This window comes from Leptopilina boulardi, unplaced genomic scaffold (genome assembly GCF_019393585.1).
Source record: "Leptopilina boulardi isolate dan_hultmark-lab unplaced genomic scaffold, ZJU_Lbou_2.1 LbouV2_38, whole genome shotgun sequence".
In the NCBI taxonomy this organism is placed as follows: domain Eukaryota; kingdom Metazoa; phylum Arthropoda; class Insecta; order Hymenoptera; family Figitidae; genus Leptopilina; species Leptopilina boulardi.
Genome location: NW_026137951.1, coordinates 4,315,235 through 4,337,575, shown reverse-complemented (window position 1 = coordinate 4,337,575; position 22,341 = coordinate 4,315,235). Strand labels below are relative to the sequence as shown.

Below are 22,341 nucleotides of genomic sequence, written 5' to 3'. Positions count from 1 at the left end.
TGCGGTTCACATTCTTGATCATAATTTATCTATGACTAAAAATGAACAACTGTCTACTAAACATAACCTATATTTAAAAGTTTAATGTTTTTACTGTTCTCATTTTTATTAATAAACTAAAATTTTTATTTAGAATCATAAAAACTAATATTGATTTTATTTAATTGAATTTATGAGATTTTATATTTGATTTATTAAAACAACAAATTTTTTTGAGGTAAAGTCTCGATAAATAATTTTTTTATTTTTAAATAAACAATTTGAAAAATATCTTTATTTTTGAATTCATCACAGTAAAAATATACATAAAATATTAATTATATATTATACTTTTCATATTTTTTACTGAAAATTAAATATTAAATTTTTGTAATTTTAATGGTTACTCATTTTTCTTTTTTTTTAATTAAAAACTTTAGCCTTTTACGCATCAAATGAGAAGAATTTTGAGTGACATTCGGAGCGTATTTTAAATCACAATTGTTTAAAAAAAAAATGAATAACAATTAATAAATTTAATTTTACAATAATCGCTTTAAATTGGACTGTAAAATATAGACTTATAGCTTTTATTTAAAAAATCGACAAATCTTTATTTCCGAGTAATTGTTAAATGAACAATTCATTTTTTTTATTTAATTATTTAAAAACAAAATATAATAATAATTAAAAGCAGAAAAGAAGAGAATTTAATCGTAGATTGAATCTAATAGTGTGACTATGAAAACAAAAACTGCAATAACTCAGCTAATTTTTAACGAATTCTGTTCAAAAAAATCTCATTTTACACATAATTAAATACTCTTTAAAAGCATAAACAGAAAAAAATTATTCTAAATGAAATTCGTGTTTAAGTTAAAAATTTACAATTTTTTATCTTTTTTCCAATTTTTCTGACCTTATTTTAGATATAACAAAAAACACTTGTTAGGATTAAAAGGCTTTTTTCTTCAGCTTTGAAATGAAAAAAAATCCTTGAATTTGAACCAAAAATGTCAAAGTTACAAGCTATTTTATATACAAAAAGTACAAAAAAGCGGTTTTTTGCTTTAAAATTAAATTTTTTGTTTGTTTGAGTTATTTAATATTCACCATTCTTTTCAGTTTTTCAAGACGAACAAGTTAGGGTAGATCCGATTCAAAGTAATTTTTCACTATCACATAGTGTAATTTTGTACCTTGAACATTATTTTATAGAATATTGATTGTCATATTTTTATTGATGAAAAAATTTTTATTTTTAGATAAATTATTCTTTAACATGGATCAATTAGCAGATTCCGTTGTTGTAGTTAAAGCGAAACCAGTTCGTAAAGTATTCAAAGCTCCAGTCAAAGTTAATAAAATACCTCAATCACTACTTAATGATCCGTTAATTAATGCCGCCATGTCGGCTTTGCCTTCGAATTATAATTTTGAAATACATAAAACAATATGGAGAATTAAAGAAAATGGATCAAAAAGAGTTGGGCTACAAATGCCCGAAGGTCTTTTAATGTTTGCCACTACTATTAGTGACATTATAGAAGAATTTACTGATGCTGAAACTGTTATTTTAGGAGATGTAACTTATGGTAATATTGAATTATTATTTAAAATATTATACTTTCAAAAAGAGCATTTAAAAAATTTATTTTTTAATTTACAGGTGCCTGTTGCATTGATGATTTTTCTGCAAGAGCATTAGATATTGATTTTTTAATTCACTATGGACATTCTTGTTTAATTCCAATAAACCAAACTGAAAGCATAAAAGTTTTATACATATTTGTTGACATAAAAATTGATATTATTCACTGTGTTGAATGTTTAGAATCAACAATACCAATAAACAGTAAAGTAGCTCTCGTCAGTACAATACAGTTTGTTGGAAGCTTACACGCTGTTGCGACAGAATTAAAAATGAAGGGATATGAAACAATAATACCTCAATGTAAACCATTAAGTCCAGGAGAGGTATTTCTATATCTTTTTTACAGCCTTTAAAAAAATAACTATTAAATCTTGACAACTTTATTAAAATCAATTTCTATCAGATTGGATATTCAGTTGAAACTGGTTAAGAGAGAAACCTCTATAAGGGAGAGTCGTTGGCTAGTCTCGCCATTTTTACACTCAAAAATCTCTGTAAGAGAGAGTCGTTTTTCTCGCTCATCAGTGAAAACAACGAAAGTCCATGAACGAAAAAATGAAACATTTTAATTTGCCGGAATCTTCATTTTATAAAATCATAAAAAGTAATGTGCCTAAAATTCTGAACGTTCAAATGAATAAAATTCCTTTTTTTGTTGTATAAATTATTTAAAAATTCTCACAAAAAATTTAGACTCATTTTTGTTGAAGTTCATAATGAAAAATGCTAAACGACATAGAATATGGCGCCACCTACGAGGCACATTTTTGATGCATTAGGTTTTTTGAAGGATTTAACAAAGTAGTAAACATTTTTCGTTTATTTGAACGTTCAGAACTTTAGGGACGTAAAACGTAAAGATTTCTATAAAGTTAAAATGTACTGAAGGACATAGAAATGTTAAAAGAATCCGAAGTTTTTAATAAAATTTATACGCTTCAGATGGAAGTTAAAAATATTGAAACCAGGGTGTCTAACGGTCAGGGAAATGTCAGGGAATTTCAGAAAATTTCATTCAAAGTCAGGAAAATTTCTGTAAATTTCTACAAAAATTAAAATTTTTTGTGAATTTAAAAATTTTTTAATCTAAAAAAACTTGAATGGTTTTTATTACCATTTGTTACTACTATTAGAAATTAATTTATTGTTAAATATGTCAGTAACCATATTTTTATCCAAAGAAAGAAGAAATAAGGTTATTAAAAAGTCAGGGAAAAATCAAAAAATGTCAGGGAGAAGTCATGGAAAAGTCAGGGAATTTTTTTCTCAATCCTTGTTAGACACCCTGTGAAACAAAAAAACAAACAAAAATCACAGATTTTCTTAAATGTAAATAAATAATATTTTATAGTCTAATTCATACATTATAAACAAACAAAAAGAATCTTTTTTAGTCAAATATTGCATATTAAAGTAATTTTAAAAAAAAATAATAAACCTCTGTAAGTGAGAGAAAATTGCCAGTTCCTTGAACTCTCTTATCCAGGTTCGATTGTATATCAATATCTCCTAAATCCATTTATATCATTTATTTTAACTCAATATCAAAATAAAATATTTTCATAATATAAATTTATAAAATTATAACATATGATTGAATTGTAGATTTTAGGATGTACATCACCAAGGATTGGTTGTGCAGATATAATTGTTTATATAGGCGATGGACGATTTCATTTGGAAGCAGTTTTAATAGCTAATCCCACGTTGAGGGCTTACAAATATGATCCGTATGAAAAAAAAGTTACTGAAGAACATTATAATCATGAATTAATGCGAAACTATCGAAAGAATGCCATTAATCAGTCAATGAATGCTGAAACATTTGGACTTTTATTGGGAACTCTTGGTCGCCAAGGAAGTAGAAGTGTTCTTTCGAATTTACAAGATCAATTAAAAGTTTTAAAAAGGCCGAATATCATTATTTTACTTTCGGAAATATTCCCAAACAAACTAAAATTATTTGTTCAAATAGATACATTTGTGCAGGTAATAATATAATAATTCATATAAATATAACGTTTTAATTTATTTCTAAGTTTAATTAATCATTTATTTTAGGTGGCTTGTCCAAGATTAAGTATAGATTGGGGTGTAACGTTCGCAAAACCACTTTTAAATCCTTATGAAGCAGCTGTAACATTAAGTATGGCTAATTTCAATGAGGATGAACCGTACCCAATGGATTTTTATGCACATGCTAGTCTTGGACCTTGGACACCAATTCATAAACCATCTGAATTAGATAAACAAATAAATTCTAGTTGTGAAAATTGTAGAAAAAGAAAATAAGAATTTTTTTAAACTATTAATTAATGTTTCATATCTTTTTATATATTATAGTTTAATTTATTTGTTATTTTATTTATTTTTATTAATTCTGTAATTATTTTCACAATGACTATTTAATTTTCATTAAAGGTCGAACGGTTTAATTCTTATTTTAATGTTTCCTTTTTCAAAATAGCATTTAATCGAATTTCACTATTTTGTATGCGACAAAAAATTTTGTCATACTTTAAATATGTTTTTTTATGAAAAATTATTTCATTGTTAGGAATTGATTTAATTTCTACAGTTTTAATAAACTTTCTATTAAACCTATTTAATAGAATCTTAAAGAAACTCTTGAAAATTCTGGATTCAGAAACAGGATTGAAATGGAAAGACTTTTTTTTCATTTCTATCCACCTTTTTAATTGTTAGGGCAGTGACTCTTTTTTGCTTACTAAGCTGTTTTGCAATAATATACATTTGGTTAATTTATATTATGTATTTATTTTGTTCGAGTACATTATCCCGCATGTAAACTGTATGAGTCATTGAACTACTTCAAACCAGTTGTACATCTTTACTGCTATGTGACGAAAATATTTTTGCCGCCTTAATAATTTATTTTTTCTAGATACAATTTGTGACCCATTTTATCCCAAAAGTTATTTGCGAATAATTAAATATAAATCAGTCTAGCAATTCTTATAATAATAATTTATCGATAGTAGTCTTTAGATTCTCCACACAATACACATACAAAAACAATTGATTCCATTTCATCGCCACTACGCAATTGTGCATCAGATGAAGCGAAAATATGTCGACAATTTGATTCTACAGGTATTTTGTATGATGACAAGTTCTCAATAATCTTATCAATTTCAAGTGATTCAGAATCGATAATCTTATTTTTCGTTTTATATTTTTTGTTGTTTTTTACATCTTCAACATTATGACCCTGCTCTACTGTTACTTGTTGATGTGTTGAGGGCAAATTGCAATCATCAACTGTAAAATTAATTTTTAGGTCACTTAAATGAAACAAAAATTAAATTTTTCAGCTACTTACTTACAAGTAGGTAAACAGTTGATATTCTTATTTTGCTGTTCTTGATTTACATTTGTAATCAAATTATTAAGTGATTCGATCTCCATTTGTCGAATATTTAATTTTGGAATTTCATCTGCATTATTAGTTGACGTTAATGTATCTAATGATTGGTTACTAGCATGTTTGATTTTTTTCTTTTTTTGACAATGTTTCTTTGTTAACGTTGAATTCACCTTCTTCCTCTCTGGATCAATTTTTCTTAACTTTTTCTCTATAAGAAACTTTTTTCTATTTTTAGATTTAGTTTCTAAAAAATCTAATTGCTTTTTGTTTTTAATGTTTTTTTTCTTAAAATCTTTTAATAATGTTTCATTTTGCAAATGTTCATTTGATAGTATATTTGCGTCATTTTTAGTTTTGATAGAAGTTTTATTGGATTTTGTATTTACCTTCTCACACTGTTTCTCGGACATTTTATTTTTCTGTTGCACAGAAAAATCGGGAATTAAGAAAAACTTATTAAAATTATCAAAGTAGCTTTGTATAGTCAATGATTGCATGCAAATACACTTTTTACAAAAAAGAGAAATGTGTAAGAGAAATTACGATGCAAAACTAAATCGGAAACAAAGTAGACGTACATTTTTATACACGACAATTTGAGTTTTAATGACAGTCAACATACTGCGACAAACATAAAAGTGTTGCACAAAAAGGAATTAAATGATAATAGCATCGACTATTTCTATCATTTTCTATAAATTTTTGTAAAAGCAAGTTTTAGACTGATTTTAATTAACAAAAAGTGCTCGAAGATTCTCTTCGGATGCAATAAAACAACCCATATAGAAAACATTATATTATTAATGCTAACATTACTAATTTTAGAAATTAAAAAAAAAATGACGTGAATTTAAGAGAAAGATCCAGAATTTTTTCTTTGCAAAAATAAATAAAAATTTCCAGAAAAATAATTTTATGGAAAATCTGCATAACCCTTGGTATTCAAGGCAGATACTGCCGTCAAGCTTTAAACTTCGTAGGTAAAGGTCCCTGGAATTTCGCTATCGCGACACTTGCCGTTGCCGATCTTTCTATATTTAATAAAGATGCAACTCACATAGCACAATATCTTTCTGAAAATTTTCTAGAAAGATTGGATATATTCAAATAGAAAATTCAAATATATTAAAAAGTACAGAATAGGATTTATTAGAAATCATTAAATTTTACATAAAATTGTCCTAAAGTACAAAGCAAGATTTTTCACAATGAAACAAAGTCTGACAAAAATAAACTATTACTTAAAAATTAATTTTCACTTTATTACAAAAAAGTAAGAGAAACTGATGAAATCCTGAAACTACATTATCGTCCAAGGTTCAAAATTTTTCCACACATAGTATCAGGATTAAATAAAAATAAATTATCATGAGGACTTTCTTTCTGAGAGACAGCCTTAATTATTTCCTGTCCCATAACACCTCCAAGGATTGCACACACTGGACTTATTTGTGCATACAAATTTCCTCTGTAAAGAAAATTTTATTTTTAATTAAATTTTTCTAAATGTTTATTCTAAGAAACATGTAAAAATTAAATTTTACTATGGAAAAAAAAATTCATGTGTTCAATGATCTCCGAAAATTTATAGAGATTAATATTCATTTTTACTTTTATATACTTACTCTAACAATGATTTTAAAGTGTCGCCAAGTTCATATGTTTCAATAACTGCTTCATATTCTTCTTTAAGGCCCTTCAAAGATGTCTGACGCGAAATAGGATCGTTACCATATTTTTCACGATAATTCAATAATACTAAAAATAAATTACATTTTTTTCATAAATACAATCATAAGTACTTTCTCTTAAAGTAGTGAAGAAAAAATATCACTTACTTTGCATTAAATAGTAAACTTTATCATCTTTTGACAATTTTTTGATATTTAAAATCTTTTCAAATGGTACATAAGTTACCACTCTTTTTACAGTTGTCGTTACACTTTCAAATTTGTCTTTAATACTAGTATCACCACCTTCTGGTACGTGTACTTTTTTCATCTGCACAATATCTCTGAAAATCGGACAATATTTAATTATAAATAAAAGTTGGCGATAAAAAAAAAACGATAAAACTCATTGTTCTTGATCAGACTTGACGATAGCTAAATCAAACTTCGAAAATAAAAATAATATTATGGGAAAAATTGGCCCAGAAACTTACTCAACGAATTCGTGTGTTCCTAAATCAGCGAATGTGTAACCAAACATGCCCCAAACATCTCCAACAAAGAACTTAATATTTTGTTTTCTCGAGATTTTATTCAAACGTTTAATTTGAGTCACACTGCATTCCGAAGCACATATTACATCGAAATCCTCGAAGAACTCATCAGGCTTATCATCAACTTTACTTGTATCTGCACTAACTAATACCATTGGATTTAAGTTCTGTGCTCTTTGTAATGATGCCTCAGCTCTCTAAAAAATTATAAATATTTTAAAAATATAATACTACTGTCCGAAATTACCACTATGGCTTGAGCGAGTACTATTCAAAACACACCCTTATTAAATCATGTTGTCTAAAATCAAAGATACTTAATCACCAGGAGTTTTCATGCTAGTTAAACACGAATTTGACATCAATTATTATTTAACAAATCTTTAACTAAAATTCTTCTTAAAATTAATTATTTTCAATAATTTAAATGAAATTCTTCACAAATTCAATTATCTTAAACTATTTTTGAATTAAAAATTTCATGAAATTCAAATAATTGTTTAAATTAAAAAAAAATAAGCAAATAAAATTACCAAAAATTTCATTTCAAAATCATTTGAAATTCAATTATTTTCAAAAATTTTAATTTAATAATTTCTAAAATTTAATTATTTAAACTATAACTATTTCGAAATTCAATTTTTGTTTGTAATTTCTAATAAATTCTTTAGCAACAGAAATCATCGAAAATTTCAATTAAAAATCACTTGAAGTTCAATTATTTTCAAAAATTTTAATTTTAAATTTTTGAAAATTCTATTGTTTTAAAAAAAAATTTTATCTAACATTATTTAATAAATGTGACGCGATCTGAAGAAAGGGACCTTAGAAGCAAATGAATTATAGGTTATCATTAAGACAGTTTTACTTGAACTAAAAGTTTATTTTTGTTTTTTTTAAACGTAAATTAGTATTTATTAAATATTTTGAAGTTAATGAAGACCTAAATATCATTAATTTGCATTACGAGTTGAACGTTTTTGTGTATTTTCACTTTAAAATTTCCAAACGTAACCTATAATTTTTTGCTTCTAAGGTCCCTTTCTTCAGATCGCGTCACAAATTATTTTCAATTCTGTACTTAATTATTGTCTGAAATTTAACAAAATCTTTTAGAATTTAATTATTTCTAAAAATTTCAATTATAACTCTTCCAAAATCCAATTATTTTTAATAATTTTAATATTTCTTCGAATACCTATTCAATTATTTAAAAAAGTTTATAATAAAAACTTTAAAATTGAATTGTAGTTAAAAATGTATTTAAAAAACTACAGCAGTTTAAATTTGCAGAAAATTTATTTTAAATTTAAAATCTTTTGCAATTCAATTATTTAAAAAAATAATAATTTTAAAATATATAAAATTTAATTACATATTGTTGGAAATTTTTTTGCTTATTTAAACTGAAAACTATACCAAAATTTTAAATTTCAATAAATTGATTAAATTAAACTTCAACAAATTTTCATAATGTAACTAATAATTTTTTTTTAGAAATATGTATGTCCGACTTAATTGAAATTTTGTCTTAGTTTCGATTCTGAAATATTCAAAATAAATTTTCTTGATAATATTCTTACAGAATTATTCTTATTAAGGAATTAATAAAATGAATTAAATATCTAATAACATTAGTTATTTAAAGTAAAATATTTATAAAATTAAGTAATTAAAATTAATTAGGTAGCTGAATAATAACGAAAACATTCGTTAATATAATATAACATATTACAATATAAAAATTTCTATAACATTGGAGAACAATAGAAGTTGGAGTCAATTACAAGTAAACAAATAAAACCCAGTTTACATACCAAAAAAATTATTTTTTAAATTAAATAAATAAATAATTAAAACAACTAATTTATACAGGAATGTTAACTTCTGTCCAATGTTACTTGGTGAAATCTCTATTTATACATTTGACGAATTATTATTTTATGATGAATTTTATTCGACTAATGATTTATAATTTTTTACGTAATTTATTCCTAATTTTTCACTACCTGAAGAGGAAATCATTTCGATTTCAAAACGTTGGAAATAAAAGATTGAATTTAATGAACAAAATTATCCACCTACCTAATTGAAATTAAATTTAATTAAATTAAAATACTATTGTTTTCGTTAAATTATTATGCAATGCTCTTTGTATGTGGCAAACCGGGAACATCTTTTCAATGTGGAAGATGAACAATACGGCCCTAGTGTAGCCGATTGAGTCGTAAGTTTCTCCAATCATGTTTTATTCAATCATTTATGTTTAAACACGTTTTGATAAAACTCGTGTTTTTCAAACATTCTACTAAGGCTTTGACTAAAAGTTTTTGGTCAATCGAAGCGGTTTTTTTTTATAAATTGTTCAGCGAACATTTCTCTAGGACAGAACACAAGCTTTTTCGAAAATATTATATTGCTCTTTACAATAATAAATTGTGCTGTATGGGTTATGTTACGATAAAAAAAATTAAAACGTTAAAATATTGAAATGTGTAATATTGCTAAAATAAAATTTATAATGTAATATACTTTTTATATAGTGACTTACATTTTCTCCAATTTGATCTACAGACAATAGAAATTGGGAACATCTATCTATCTGAGTAACAGATCTATGATCCAAAAATGTTATAGATTTTATACCAGCAAGTATTATATTCTTTGCTACTTCAGCACCAAAACCATTTAATCCAATTAATAGAATTTTTGCAGCACGCAAGCTGTAAAAGAAAATTTATATATTAACATAAATGAAAATCAAAAAAGGGATTTCAAAAATGAGTTCTGAAAGAACAATTATTTACCGCTTTTGTGATTCAAGACCCCAAAGACGAATTTGACGGTCATATAATTCCGCCTCTGCATCTGTTAATTCTGAGTTATTTGGAATTTTAACAAACATTTTTAATGCAATATTTATAATTATCACTCAAAATAGAAACGATTGAAAGAGGTTATAGGCCGGTAACGCTAAACCATGATATTATGAACAGGTCCGGCTACCAAGGTTGGATAGTTTGTATGGAACAAAGTGCTCATAAAGGTGAAATCACATGAAGGCGTTTAAATTTGTAACTAATAAGTGCGAAAAGGACAAACATATATCTTTATCTCTCTCATACTCATTATCTAGTTACAAAATTTTACGTTTTACGCTTCCATGTAAAGACTTTCGCGGATTTATTGTGCTTAGGCCCTTAACAATCACACATGGTAAAGGCCTAAGCAGAATAGATTCTTGAACGGGAACGCAATCGTGAACGGAAACGTAAGAATGGGTGAGAGAAGAATAAAGATATTTGCTATCCTTCTCTTACACATTCTTACGTTTCCGTTTACGATTGCGTTCCCGTTCAAGAATCTATTCTGCTTAGGCCTTAAACATGCAGGTTAAATGACTAGTTATCAGAATGACAACAAATATAATACTTTAAAAAATTTTATTTTCAACAATAGTGTTTGAATTAAGAAGATACAGTGAGTCCATATGTATAATAATATATTTATGTGTAGCTGTAAAATAAAAACTTACGTTTAAAAGTTGAATTAAATCATTAATTACAGGTTAGAATTACTCTAAATAAAATAAATTATTTTTTAAATAATTATTTATTCAATTGTTAATGTGACTGACAATGATCACTGACATAATAATTAACTAAATTCTATAACTATATAAATGTTTTAAGTAATTATGAAATTTCGTGCTGATATATAACCTATAAAATGTTAACAAATTTAATTAAATAATATTACAGATGTATTGATAATGACATACATATACGTTAAATGTCGAAACGTTTACCTATGTTAATTCAAACCACAAAATTAACTACTAAAAGAATATATTGACTTATTAAATTAAAACTAAGACTTTAGTCATTAACATCTTATACCAAATAATTTTCTAATAATATTACTTTGAATTTAATACTCGGCGGGATATTTAATAATTAAGATGATAATATCGATCACTCCGAATCAGAATTAAAAAATAATTCTTTTACGTTTCAGAAACTAAAACTTTATTACAAAAAATCACTTTTAAAAAAATTACACAGCAATAAGTTATAAACAATATAAATAACGGTTTTCACTTTAAATAAAAATAATAATAATAAAAAATAAAACATTTGAAATAAAATTAAGATATTTTAAAATTTTGTGAGATTATAAAACGTCTAGATCCGTACAACATCTAGATCGATATTATCTTAATTATTTTTGACATATTTAAACTTTTTAAACAATAAACAGCAAAGTTAACGATCACTCAAAGTCAAGGAAATTAAAAACATTAAATATCACAAAAAATCGGACAAGTGCGAGTTGCACTCGCACTAATTCGAGGGTTCCGTACACCGACAATAATAACCTCTTTTTTATATAGAAATAAATTATAAATAACTGGACAGGGTCATTTTATGTAATTTTTTCGAAAAAAAACCGATCTCGGATTATACGACTTTTTCCGACTTTTTTCAAAAATACGACTTTTATCGACTTATTTTAATAAAATGCGACATTTTTTTTACATTTCAAAAAAATGTAAATAAAATACATTTTTTAGTATAAAATGTAGATCTTCTTCAGATTTTCTTCAATTCAATTATTTAACAAATTTTGAACTAAAATGATTCTTCACTAAATTAATTATTTTTAATAATTTTAATGAAATACATCACAAATTCAATTATATCAAAATTATTTGTCAATTAAAATTTTTATGAAATTTAACAATTGTTTATAATTTAAAAAAAAATATCACAATAAAATTGAATTATTTTTTAAAAATTTCAATTCAAAATAAACTAAAATTCAATTATTACCCGAAATTTTAATTCAAAATCAATTAAAAATCCAATAATTATCTAAAATTTTCAATTTAAAATTTAATTATTATTTACCAAGTTTTCAATTTAAAATTAAATAAAATTCAATTATTTTCTAAAATTTCTATTCAAAATTAATTATCCAAATTTTCAATCAAAAATGAACTTAAATTAAATTATTATCCAAAATTTCAATTAAAATTCAATTATTTCCCAAAATTTTCAATTCAAAATGAACTGAAATTCAATTATTGTCCAAATTTAAAATCAAATAAAATTTCATTATTCTCAAAAATTTGAATTCAAAATTAATTGAATTTTCAATAATTTGAATTAAAAGCATCTAAAATTTAATTATTTCCAAAATTTGGATTCAAAATTAATTGAATTTTCAATAATTTCAATTATAACTCTAAGGAAATTCAATTATTTTTAACTATTTTAATAATATTCTTTGAAAATTCAACTATCTGAAACCATTTTTCAATTAAAAATGATTTTCAAATTATTGTATTTTGTCCGCATTTTCTAATAAATTTTTAGTTAAATCATCTAAAATTTTAATTACAAAACACTTAAAGTTTCAATTAATTTCAAAAATCTCAATTTTAAATCTTTGAAAATTCAATTAAATTTAAAAAATGTTTTCCAAAAATTGTTTGATAAATTATTTTTAATTCTGTAAAATTTAATAATTGTTTGAAAATTAACAATATCTGTTGAAATTTAATTATTTCTAAAAATTTCAACTTTAACCCTTCGAAAAGGATTATTATTAAAAAAAAAATTTTTTATTTAAAAATCTGTAAAATATTTTTGTTAATATAAAAAACAAATCCACTTTTTTTGGAATATAAATCGACTAAAACGACTTTTTTGTGTCTTCAAGTTGATTCGAGGCCTGTGTTTTTATAATTAATATTTAATAGGTATTCGTTGGCCCCTGGTACCTTAAAAATAAATTTTTTTTAAATTACTATCTTGTACGAAATTTCCTGGCGCATCTTTTTTCTCATCATAAATTTTTTGTATTTGTATACAATTTTTGAATCAATATACAACTTTAAAAAAAAATTTCGTTGGTAAACGTTGTGTACTTCAGCTTCGTGAATTGAATTTTCGAATTTGGAATTTTAAAGAAACTTATTCCGAAATTTGGAAACACAATTATACAACTTTGGCAAAAATGAAAAAAAGAATTGTCAAAATTTGACACATCATAAGATTACTATTCAAAAAAACACGTGAAATCAGAAAAGGCCAACTTCAAGTTAGGACAGAAGGACAGACCAAGCATTTTATTATTATATAATGTTGAGAAACGCATTTGCTCTATAGAACCTAATCCACAAAGGAACAATGAAAATTTAGTTTACAAAATATTATCAAAATTTTTTTTGTCCTTTTTTCCTATTCTTTAAGAAAAAAAAAAACTTCTTCCATTCTAAACAATTATAACATTTTAACTATCCCAACCAAAAACGAAAATATGAATCATAATTTAATAATAATAAAAAGAAAAGATAAAAGTAAAAAAAAATCCGAAAGTACAAATTCAATGTACGAAACAAGTAGCAAAAATTGTTCACGTACAATTTATTTTTTAGAATTATATTATTTTCTGTAGAATTTTAAATTCAGTTGATTTTTATTCTAAAACAATTCACGAACATCTTTATCAACTTCGTTTGTGGTGAAATATTTGCACAAAATTTTATTCATCACCTTAAATTTTTATTTTTTACCAATTTTTTTAAGGAACTAACAGAATATATTTTTATACTGTTTTACACCTATTTCAGACAATTGGTATAACTTTTGTTTATTTGACTTTAGATTCATATGATTTTGTACAGTTGATGCATACTATCGTTTAATATTTTTTATTAATGAAAATTTTCACAGTTTAAATATTTTAGGTTCAAGCAGTATACAATCAAGATTAACTGTTTCAGCAGAAAAAAGCAGTGTATATCGAAAAATAGTAGACTTGCAAATGCTGAGATGAAAGGAAACAAAGAGATTTATTCTCAAAACTTTTTGATGTACGTTACTATACAATAATGTTTAAAAACAATATTTATTATTTTATTCTCCTTCGTTTAGTCGGTCAAAAAAAAATCGATTTTTTTTTGTTTAAAAATATTTTTGAACACGTGGAGAATGCTCTCTCGAAATTGTAGTTGAAAGATAATTAAATATTGTTAAAAGCGATGCACCACTTATTTTACAAACTTAAAAGAAAATTGATTTATTTTTTCTTATCTGTTAATATTTAGAGCCGAACAACTTTTACAAAATAGAGGAATTCGTTATAATACTGTGGATGAATATGAGAGATATTCAAATCTCCTTCCAAAAACTGGAAAAAAGCTTTTTGAACCTAAATGTTCATGGTTGGAGTGTAAACAATTGGAGAAAGGTTTACAATATAGAAGTGATTTATTAGTTATTGAAAGAGTTGAAAGAAAATCACAAATAGCGGTCGGAGAATGGTTACCCGATGAAGAAAAAGTACGAGTAATCAAAAAATCTGGACAAGAATGGGCAAATTTTGGCACCGAAGTAAATTCGGTTCTTCTTTTGAATCCTGAGGAAGCATTGTCGTTACTTGAAATGGTATTTTAATTTAAATACTTACGATCAATGAAAATAAATAAATATATTTCAAAAATATTACCTCTTTTTTCAGAACTCTATAGAGCTTCTTTGGGAGAAAGTCCCAATGTCTATACAACAGGCATATGATATTTTGCTGAATTTTGATAAATTTGGCTGTTCTTTAGAAAACTATAAAGTTTACAATCAATTTGTTAGGTATGGATATCGTCTTCTTCGTCATTGTGGTAATAAATCAACAACACCAAGAGGAATAAATAAACAGTCATTGTTCAGACTAAAACCAGTAGTTATTTCGCCTCATAATGGCCTTCGAAAATTTACTGAATCTTTAGAAATAAATCTTAAAGGAAATACAAGCAATACTGATAGATCTAAGAAACAAAATTCAGAAATCTCTGACAATAATGAGAATATGATTGACGATTGTGTACAAGAAGTGATGGAAAATATTGTCATTCATTTGGAGTCACAAAAAGGATCCGAAAATAATTCTTCAATAAATTCTTTGAATAAAAATAATGAATTTGAAGAAATTCCCAATTCCACAGGATCAAAAAAGAGGAAAGTTTTTAAAAATGTCAATAGACTAGATACCAATAATCAAAATAAAAGAAAGAAGATAGAAGTTAATATTAATGATAATGAGAAACAAGGACAAGAGGTAAATTATATATTTATAATTATATTGGAAATTTGTTAACTTAATATAATAGAAGACTTTTAAATTGTTCACAGGTGATTTATCTTTCTGATGATGAAATTGAAGAAATATGTAAACCTATAACACGGCTAGAAGTGTTAAATCAGTTACCAGATTTGGCTTCTCAATCACTGAAAATAACATCTCGAAATATGAAAAAATACTTACCAAGTAGTATAAACTTACAGAAGGATGTTTATTACTTTGATAAAATAAAAGGTCCAAATATAAATAGAACAGATAAGAGTAATAATACATCTCAAAATATATCTTCTAAGAGAAATTTTTATTCAAGAAAGCAAAATTATGCAAATCAATGTGCAATATGGAATTCAAATGCACAATTTAAAAACAAATCTGTTTTACATCAAATAAACAGTCAAATGAGATTTCATACAACACTGCAACGAACAAATACGTTTTCAGAATTTCGATATTTACAGTATTATAATAATTATTTTTCCGTCAACAAGTGTAATCGAAACGCAATCGAACTGATGAATTGGTATTTAATGAGAAATATTTTTCCATCTAATTATAGACCTAATTTTTGTAATCCAACTATTGTTCCTAGTTCAAATTTATCTAATAATAGGGCTTGCACTAGACAATGCCAAACAAAAGTTAGTTCTGTAAATAATGATAGTAATTATAATCGTGGTTCAGTGATTGATAATAAAAAGGAACCTTCAACTTGGCATCAATTTAAAGAAAAAATGCAAGACGAACAGACCATAACCATTGATGATGAAAATTGTAATGAAAAAAAAGTTGACGGACAAAATAATCATCATAAGAATATGAAACCTTTGATACATGTGAAAAGAAGTGCTTATGCGTTTGATGTTAATGATAAAATAAATTTGATTAAACCTTTTTCAAAAAAATCTCATCAGAAAAAGAGTTATGACTCTAAGATATCATTCAACATCTATTCCAATAATGCTAATTACAAAAAGTCGAATCCTGGTTCTCCAAATTGTCAGCTTCTTGTCGTAAAGTATGTTTACTTGTTATTATTGTTCTATTATCTTTATTTTTAAAAATACATGATTTAATAATGTCTAAATTTATTCGTTTTATGCTGACAAAATTATTTATATTTTTTATCATATTTTGGAAAAGCCATTTTGATGTGTTAAGGGATTTTCTTTTAAAAAGTAAAAAGTATTTTTTTTTAATAATATTTCTTTGTATTTTGTACATAATTCGAATATTTCTTTTTATTTCAGAGAACACCTTGGACATTATTTAAATTCAGAGGAAGTGCATTATTCTCTAATTGCAAAGGATAAAACTCTTGTTCTTGCTTATGTCACGAAAACATCTATATCGTACATACATTTCGGAAATGTAGAAATTCCAGTTTTAATTTAGAAAACACACAATATATCATGTAATTTCGTAAGTATAGAAATTCTGGATTTTAGTTACAAAAAATTATATTTTATAAATAATTTAATGTATGTTATAACAAATTTTATTACATTTCTTTATTAATACCAAAGCTTTGTATGTTGAATTCTAATTAATCAAATACGTAAACCTACGTAAAAAAAAAAGTTTAAAAGTTGTAAAAAATAGAAATTATTTTAAAAACTGAAAATTTGAAAATGCAAAATAAAATTTTTTTCTGTTTTTTCTAATTTTACATAGAAATGGAACATTTTTTCTCCCAACATTTTTTTTTAAACCAACTGTTCTTAATATGAATTTTTAAAAATGATGGTTTTTTTTAAACAAAAAAAATAACTTCGTCAAAAATTGTCGTAAATTTCTGAACTTTAGTTTCTTTTCACCTCAAGTACTTTGATTTTACAGGAGGATTTCTGAATATTTAGCAATTTCTATTCTTTACTTAAATATTCACGAATATGAGTCATTAATAAATCCAAGCCTTCCTGATTTCTGAAATTATATCGACAGTTTTCAATCTTCTTTAATAGTAATTCTGGATGCACTTTACTTAGGTCCATTAGAGCTTCTAAAAAATTAAATAATAGAAAATTATTATTTAACAAGACGCCGCTGGGATTTTTTTAAATTATTAACTTCGCCACCTACCTTAACCTACTTTACTTTGTAACAAGAAGTATTTTTATAATAAATAAATTTATAAATTAATTATCAATCTACAGTCCTGGTGGTTTAAACCCAGCAGCGCCAGGTGAACTTAGTTTTCAATAAAATTATTAAATTTTGTTAAATTAAAAAATTGCTTGTCTTATAATGATAAATTATCATACCTAGTATTAGATCTTGAAATTTTTTTTCTGGATCATCTAAATGTACTAAAACGCTGGTGTACAGAATGTCAACGTGACTTCTGCATGAATTCAAATCATAGTCTTTTGGCAAAGCTTTCCACACTTCTTTAAGAGCTTTTATGGCAGTGCAACGAACATCATCATCACCATCGTCTAATCTTTTCAATACAACATAGCAAATTTTATTCATATCTTCTTCCATAACATATCCTAATTCAAAACCAATGCTCATTGCAAGCGAAATTGCTTCAAGAGAATATAGTCTTGTTTGCTTCGAATTATCGTCTATCAACGTTATCAAAATTGGTATAATTTTCTTTAAATGTTCGGAAAAGTTTTCATTGTTAACATGCGATTTCAGAGGTTCGATAGTCGTTTCTTCATTATTGTTTGCTATATTAACATCTTTGAAATGGATATCGTTTTGTATTTTATAAAATAATGAACAAATGCAGCACACGGACGCTGTTCTTATTGCTTCTGCTGTTCGTCCAACAGACCAAACTAATCCTGGTACTATTATTTTTGTAAAAAGTAAATCGATAAAATGGATGAATTCTTTCTCACAAATTACAATTTCATTTCTTTGGTTACAAAGATACTCAGAAAGTAAAATAAATTGTTTCAATCTCACTTCGGCATCTGCAGTTTCGTTCATAGTTACTTCAAAGATTGGATAAACGAGATTTAAAAAATGTTGAATAGCAGTTACTGCGTGTAAGAAACATCCTCGAAAAATATTAAATTCTGGAGTATAAATATTCCAAAATTCGCAGCCACTTCTCAAATCATTTAAAATTACTTTAATATAACGTAAAAATAGCTCATCCAAATTTTCTAAATTATCCACTTTTACCAATTTTTCTAATAATTCTTTCGCCTCATTTTCCAAGACGCTTTTTGTTGTTAAGGACAGAACAGTAAATATTGTTCGAAATAAATTATTTGTAATAACAGTACAATCCTTAAAAAAAAAAAAAATTATTATTTTCCCATGGCGGATTTAAAGCAATTTTATATTCTCAACAAGGACATCGTAAAATTTCGGAAAAATACCACTCATGTATTGCTAATTAGGAAAACAAATGTCTTACTTCTTTACAAACTATCAGCAGTGATTCACAGCAAAATAATATTTGTTGTTGATATATTGTATTTCTTCTCTGACAAACGTGTTTTTGTTGTAAAAAGTTTCCCAATTTTTCCAAATGCGGCACTAGAGTTTTTTGGTGACTACCTAGCAAAATTGAACCAAAAACTCTGATGTGACCAACAGTTAAATTGTCTTCAAAAAATTGTAGTATTAATTCACAATAAATATCAGGTGGTACAAAGTATCCTATGTATTCTGCAGCTTTTTGAACATTTTCTACAACTCTATTGTCTTCATCATTGCAAGCTCTAAAACAATTTTTATTTTTGAAAATTAATTAATTGATTTTTGAAATTAATATTCAGAAAGTAACTGTAATCAAGTTACAAAGTTCTTAGAAAGAATTCTTTTTTATCATCTTAATTTTGTGGATCTTTGCATTCTACTTTACATTTAAAAAAAAATGTTCTTCAGGATATAAACCTGAAAAAATTTTGATTCTATCGGAAAGGTAGAAATATATTCTAAATTCCCAAAAATATGTTGGACTTCAAATAGTACAGTCTATTTTGGCACGGTGCGCCAGAAGGTGGTTTAAATAAAAATGAATTGGCACGTAAAAATTCTTTTTGATTATAATTCTTAGATGAATAAAAAACATTTCTCAATAGTTTTTAAAATCAGTTTACGTGCCCTATTTTAAAAAAATTGAGTTTCTATATAAAAAACAGTAATTTTATGGGGAATCAGAAATTATTTAATCTAATAAATACTGTAATAAATGATAAAATAATTTCTTATTTTTAATTTTACATTATAAATAATTATATTGCTGTAGCGTTTGTTTCCGATTTTAAAAAATTAAATTATAATGTTAAAAGAACTATTTTAAGAGGGACAAAATTTATTTAAGAGAGTCGAATGGTCTCTGAAATTATTTGGAAAGAAGAGACCTTTAATTATCGCCCTATAAAAACGGCACTAAACGTGAAAATGATAAACATTAATTTTAAAATACTTTTTTCTCGAAAGACGGACACTTTTTTACAAAAACAGCTAGAGATTCTTATCTTATATAAATTTCCTAAATCCGAAAGATTATAAGAATCCATACAAAAACACGATTGCAAAACGAAAAGTAATATAATGACAGGTTCATTACCTCCTGCCGCCGTCAGATGGCAGCAGCATGCAGGATTACTTTTCTACTTTTTGTTTTGCAACCATGTTTTTCTATTGATTCGTACCGTCTTTTGGATTTAGGAAATTTATAAGATGAGGATTTTGGCTGATTTTGTTAAAAGTGTTCGTGTTTCGAGAAAAATTTATTTTAAAATGAATACTATTTCACTTTGAGAGCGATAATTAAAGCTCTCTTCTTGCTAAAGAATTTCAGATACCGTTCGACACTCTTAATGCATAAATATAAAAACAAAACAAGAAAATAACTTCAATGTTAATAAATTTATATGAACCCAAATCTAAAACATCTATTATCTATACGCATATAAGTATACATTAAATAAATTCTGGTTCCTCATAAAACACTATTTTTATATATTTAAAACTCAATTTTTTTTAAATTTGGCACGTAAGTTGATTTTAAAACCTATTGAAAAATGGTTTTTATTTATTTAAGAGCTATAATCAAAAAGAATTTTTAAGTGCCAACTCATTTTTATTTAAATTTCCTTCTGGCGCACCGTGTTGGGTCTCCTGATACTTATTTTCATTGCTGTTAAGTATAGTTATTTGAAATTACCGAAACATTGATGGAAGTAATTTTTCAATGTGCTGAGTAACATGATGCTCTACATGTAGTAAAAGTTCACAAAGTAATTGAGCGGAACGAACTCTTATATCCGCTAACCAGTCCTCCAGCTCTCTTCCTAAGGCTCCAACTAATTTACACAAATTTTGTTGCGATATAACTCTACAACCTAAGTTTGGTCTTACAACTGAAAATATTAACATTATTAACTTCATTAAATAAAATTACATTTTTATTAAGTCAAGAAAATTTGTTTTCTTGAATTAAAAAATTCCTTTCAAAAATAGATGATGATTCTTAATTTATGAAATAATTACGTCTTCTTTTTTTGTTGCTAATTTTTGTAGATCATTGTAGATATCCTTTCGGATCGAAAACTATGAATGTGCAACAAATTCGTCGCACATTCATTGTGAGTAGAAATAATGTGGAAAATGAATGAAAATTATTGTTGAATTGAACAAATGAACTATTCAATGATTGATTTTTGCATTTTTTATGTTCGAATGTGCAATGTATTCGTCGCACATTCATAGTTTTCAATCCGCCAGAGTTATTTGCGGGTATAAATAAAATTTTTGAAAATAAATTCTTATAAACTTACTGTTTGGTGGATAATGTTCAGGATGTTCCGTTAAAAAATCCATTTTATCTTTGAATTTATCATCGGATTCATTTTCCTGCATATATTGTTTACCAGCTTTATCCCAAAATTCTGCTCCTTTTACTCTTGTCTCTAGAATTTCATCATGTAATCCAGTCATAATTAATGGAAGAATTTTATGCATCCATGAGTATCTGTCTCTTAATTCCAACATCCAACAACCCGCCACTTCTACCACAGCTAAAGATTAAAAAAAAAAAAAACAAATCAAGTCAATATAAGAAAATACTAAAAATAATTGACTCTAATGCAGAAATTCAGTTTTTCCAAAACAAAAAAATTATTAAAAATTCATTTACCTAATCTAACAGCTGGACTTTGATCGAATAGTCTTTCAGCTAAAGGCGTTGCTACTTCTTCCATAGATTTGCTGTTACCATATAATAAAACGTCTCCTATGGTCTTTACAGAAATGACTCTTACTTTATAATGCTGGTGTGAAAAATTGCTCAAAATTGGTTTCACAAAACTTTCAGAGCAATGATAAAAATGTATTGGAACATTTTTAGCTAAAATCGATATACAAGAACAACTTTCTTTTTTTATTTTTGGATAATTGTCTGTAACAGTTTTCATTAAAATTGTTACTAAATTTTCAAAGTAAGGGGGCAAAATATCTTTATATATGGGGATAATAATTGATAAAAGAGCAACACTTTTCAGTCTAACTTCTTCTGATGATTCAATTAATTCTTGAGAACCCAAACGATTTGTTAGAATTGGAATTGTATAAATGACATGTTTGTCAGCTGGAGATAATGAAATTAAAAACAATTTTAAAATATCAAGTGCAATATCTCGACATGCTTCTGATGGATCATTTAAAATATGTACCAAAGGTCTGTGTACATTCTCCCAAATTTCTATCAATTCAGAATCCTTCAAATATATTTCTCTTTTGGACATGATTTTTAAAAATTCTTCTAGAGCTCTTCTTTTCTGAAATTTGTCATCCGCTTCCAAAAACGAACAAAACTTGCTCAATTGTAATTCCTCTACTGTCGACATGTTTTTAAAAATTATACTGCTTAATGTGCGAAGTCTTTTCTCTGTTTTTTCGTATTAAACACTAAATTACGTTTCACGTAACCTTGCATAAGAATCCAACATGTAAACACTTCCAATAGTTTCTATGACAACGTAA

The 22,341-nt window shown here is 25.6% G+C and overlaps 5 protein-coding genes across 12 annotated transcripts; 2 read left to right on the top strand and 3 right to left on the bottom strand.

Moving 5' to 3' along the window:
• Nucleotides 1-33: 33 nt before the first annotated feature.
• On the top strand, nt 34-4,074 carry LOC127288058 (2-(3-amino-3-carboxypropyl)histidine synthase subunit 1). Its single transcript, XM_051315282.1, has 5 exons — nt 34-217; nt 1,245-1,574; nt 1,649-1,956; nt 3,239-3,622; nt 3,695-4,074. Exons 2-5 carry the CDS (start codon nt 1,262-1,264, stop codon nt 3,923-3,925), a joined length of 1,236 nt encoding a protein of 411 aa, XP_051171239.1. The 5' UTR covers nt 34-217; nt 1,245-1,261; the 3' UTR covers nt 3,926-4,074.
• A 135-nt stretch (nt 4,075-4,209) lies between these two features.
• On the bottom strand, nt 4,210-5,600 carry LOC127288063 (uncharacterized). The gene is made up of 2 exons (XM_051315289.1): nt 4,981-5,600; nt 4,210-4,915 (listed from the first exon to the last, which is right to left on the bottom strand). The coding sequence occupies exons 1-2, from the start codon at nt 5,516-5,518 to the stop codon at nt 4,623-4,625; spliced, it is 831 nt and encodes a 276-aa protein (XP_051171246.1). The 5' UTR covers nt 5,519-5,600; the 3' UTR covers nt 4,210-4,622.
• A 544-nt stretch (nt 5,601-6,144) lies between these two features.
• Nucleotides 6,145-10,247, bottom strand: LOC127288060 (SUMO-activating enzyme subunit 1). The gene is made up of 6 exons (XM_051315286.1): nt 10,053-10,247; nt 9,797-9,968; nt 7,186-7,442; nt 6,860-7,035; nt 6,647-6,779; nt 6,145-6,489 (listed from the first exon to the last, which is right to left on the bottom strand). Exons 1-6 carry the CDS (start codon nt 10,148-10,150, stop codon nt 6,327-6,329), a joined length of 999 nt encoding a protein of 332 aa, XP_051171243.1. The 5' UTR covers nt 10,151-10,247; the 3' UTR covers nt 6,145-6,326.
• Nucleotides 10,248-10,617: 370 nt separating this feature from the next.
• On the top strand, nt 10,618-17,048 carry LOC127288052 (putative uncharacterized protein DDB_G0293878). Of its 8 annotated transcripts, none has more exons than XM_051315270.1 (6): nt 10,618-10,725; nt 14,039-14,125; nt 14,360-14,699; nt 14,773-15,363; nt 15,438-16,402; nt 16,635-17,048. In XM_051315270.1, exons 2-6 carry the CDS (start codon nt 14,085-14,087, stop codon nt 16,777-16,779), a joined length of 2,082 nt encoding a protein of 693 aa, XP_051171227.1. In that variant the 5' UTR covers nt 10,618-10,725; nt 14,039-14,084; the 3' UTR covers nt 16,780-17,048. The 8 variants fall into 8 exon arrangements, with proteins under 8 accessions (XP_051171227.1, XP_051171228.1, XP_051171224.1 ...); XM_051315271.1 differs by having other exon boundaries at nt 10,623-10,725; nt 14,036-14,125; XM_051315267.1 differs by having other exon boundaries at nt 10,625-10,725; nt 14,000-14,125.
• Nucleotides 17,049-17,101: 53 nt separating this feature from the next.
• On the bottom strand, nt 17,102-22,307 carry LOC127288050 (dynein axonemal assembly factor 5). Its single transcript, XM_051315261.1, has 6 exons — nt 21,497-22,307; nt 21,138-21,377; nt 20,525-20,720; nt 18,764-19,070; nt 17,649-18,633; nt 17,102-17,386 (listed from the first exon to the last, which is right to left on the bottom strand). Exons 1-6 carry the CDS (start codon nt 22,203-22,205, stop codon nt 17,250-17,252), a joined length of 2,574 nt encoding a protein of 857 aa, XP_051171218.1. The 5' UTR covers nt 22,206-22,307; the 3' UTR covers nt 17,102-17,249.
• Between the last annotated feature and the right edge of the window lie 34 nt (nt 22,308-22,341).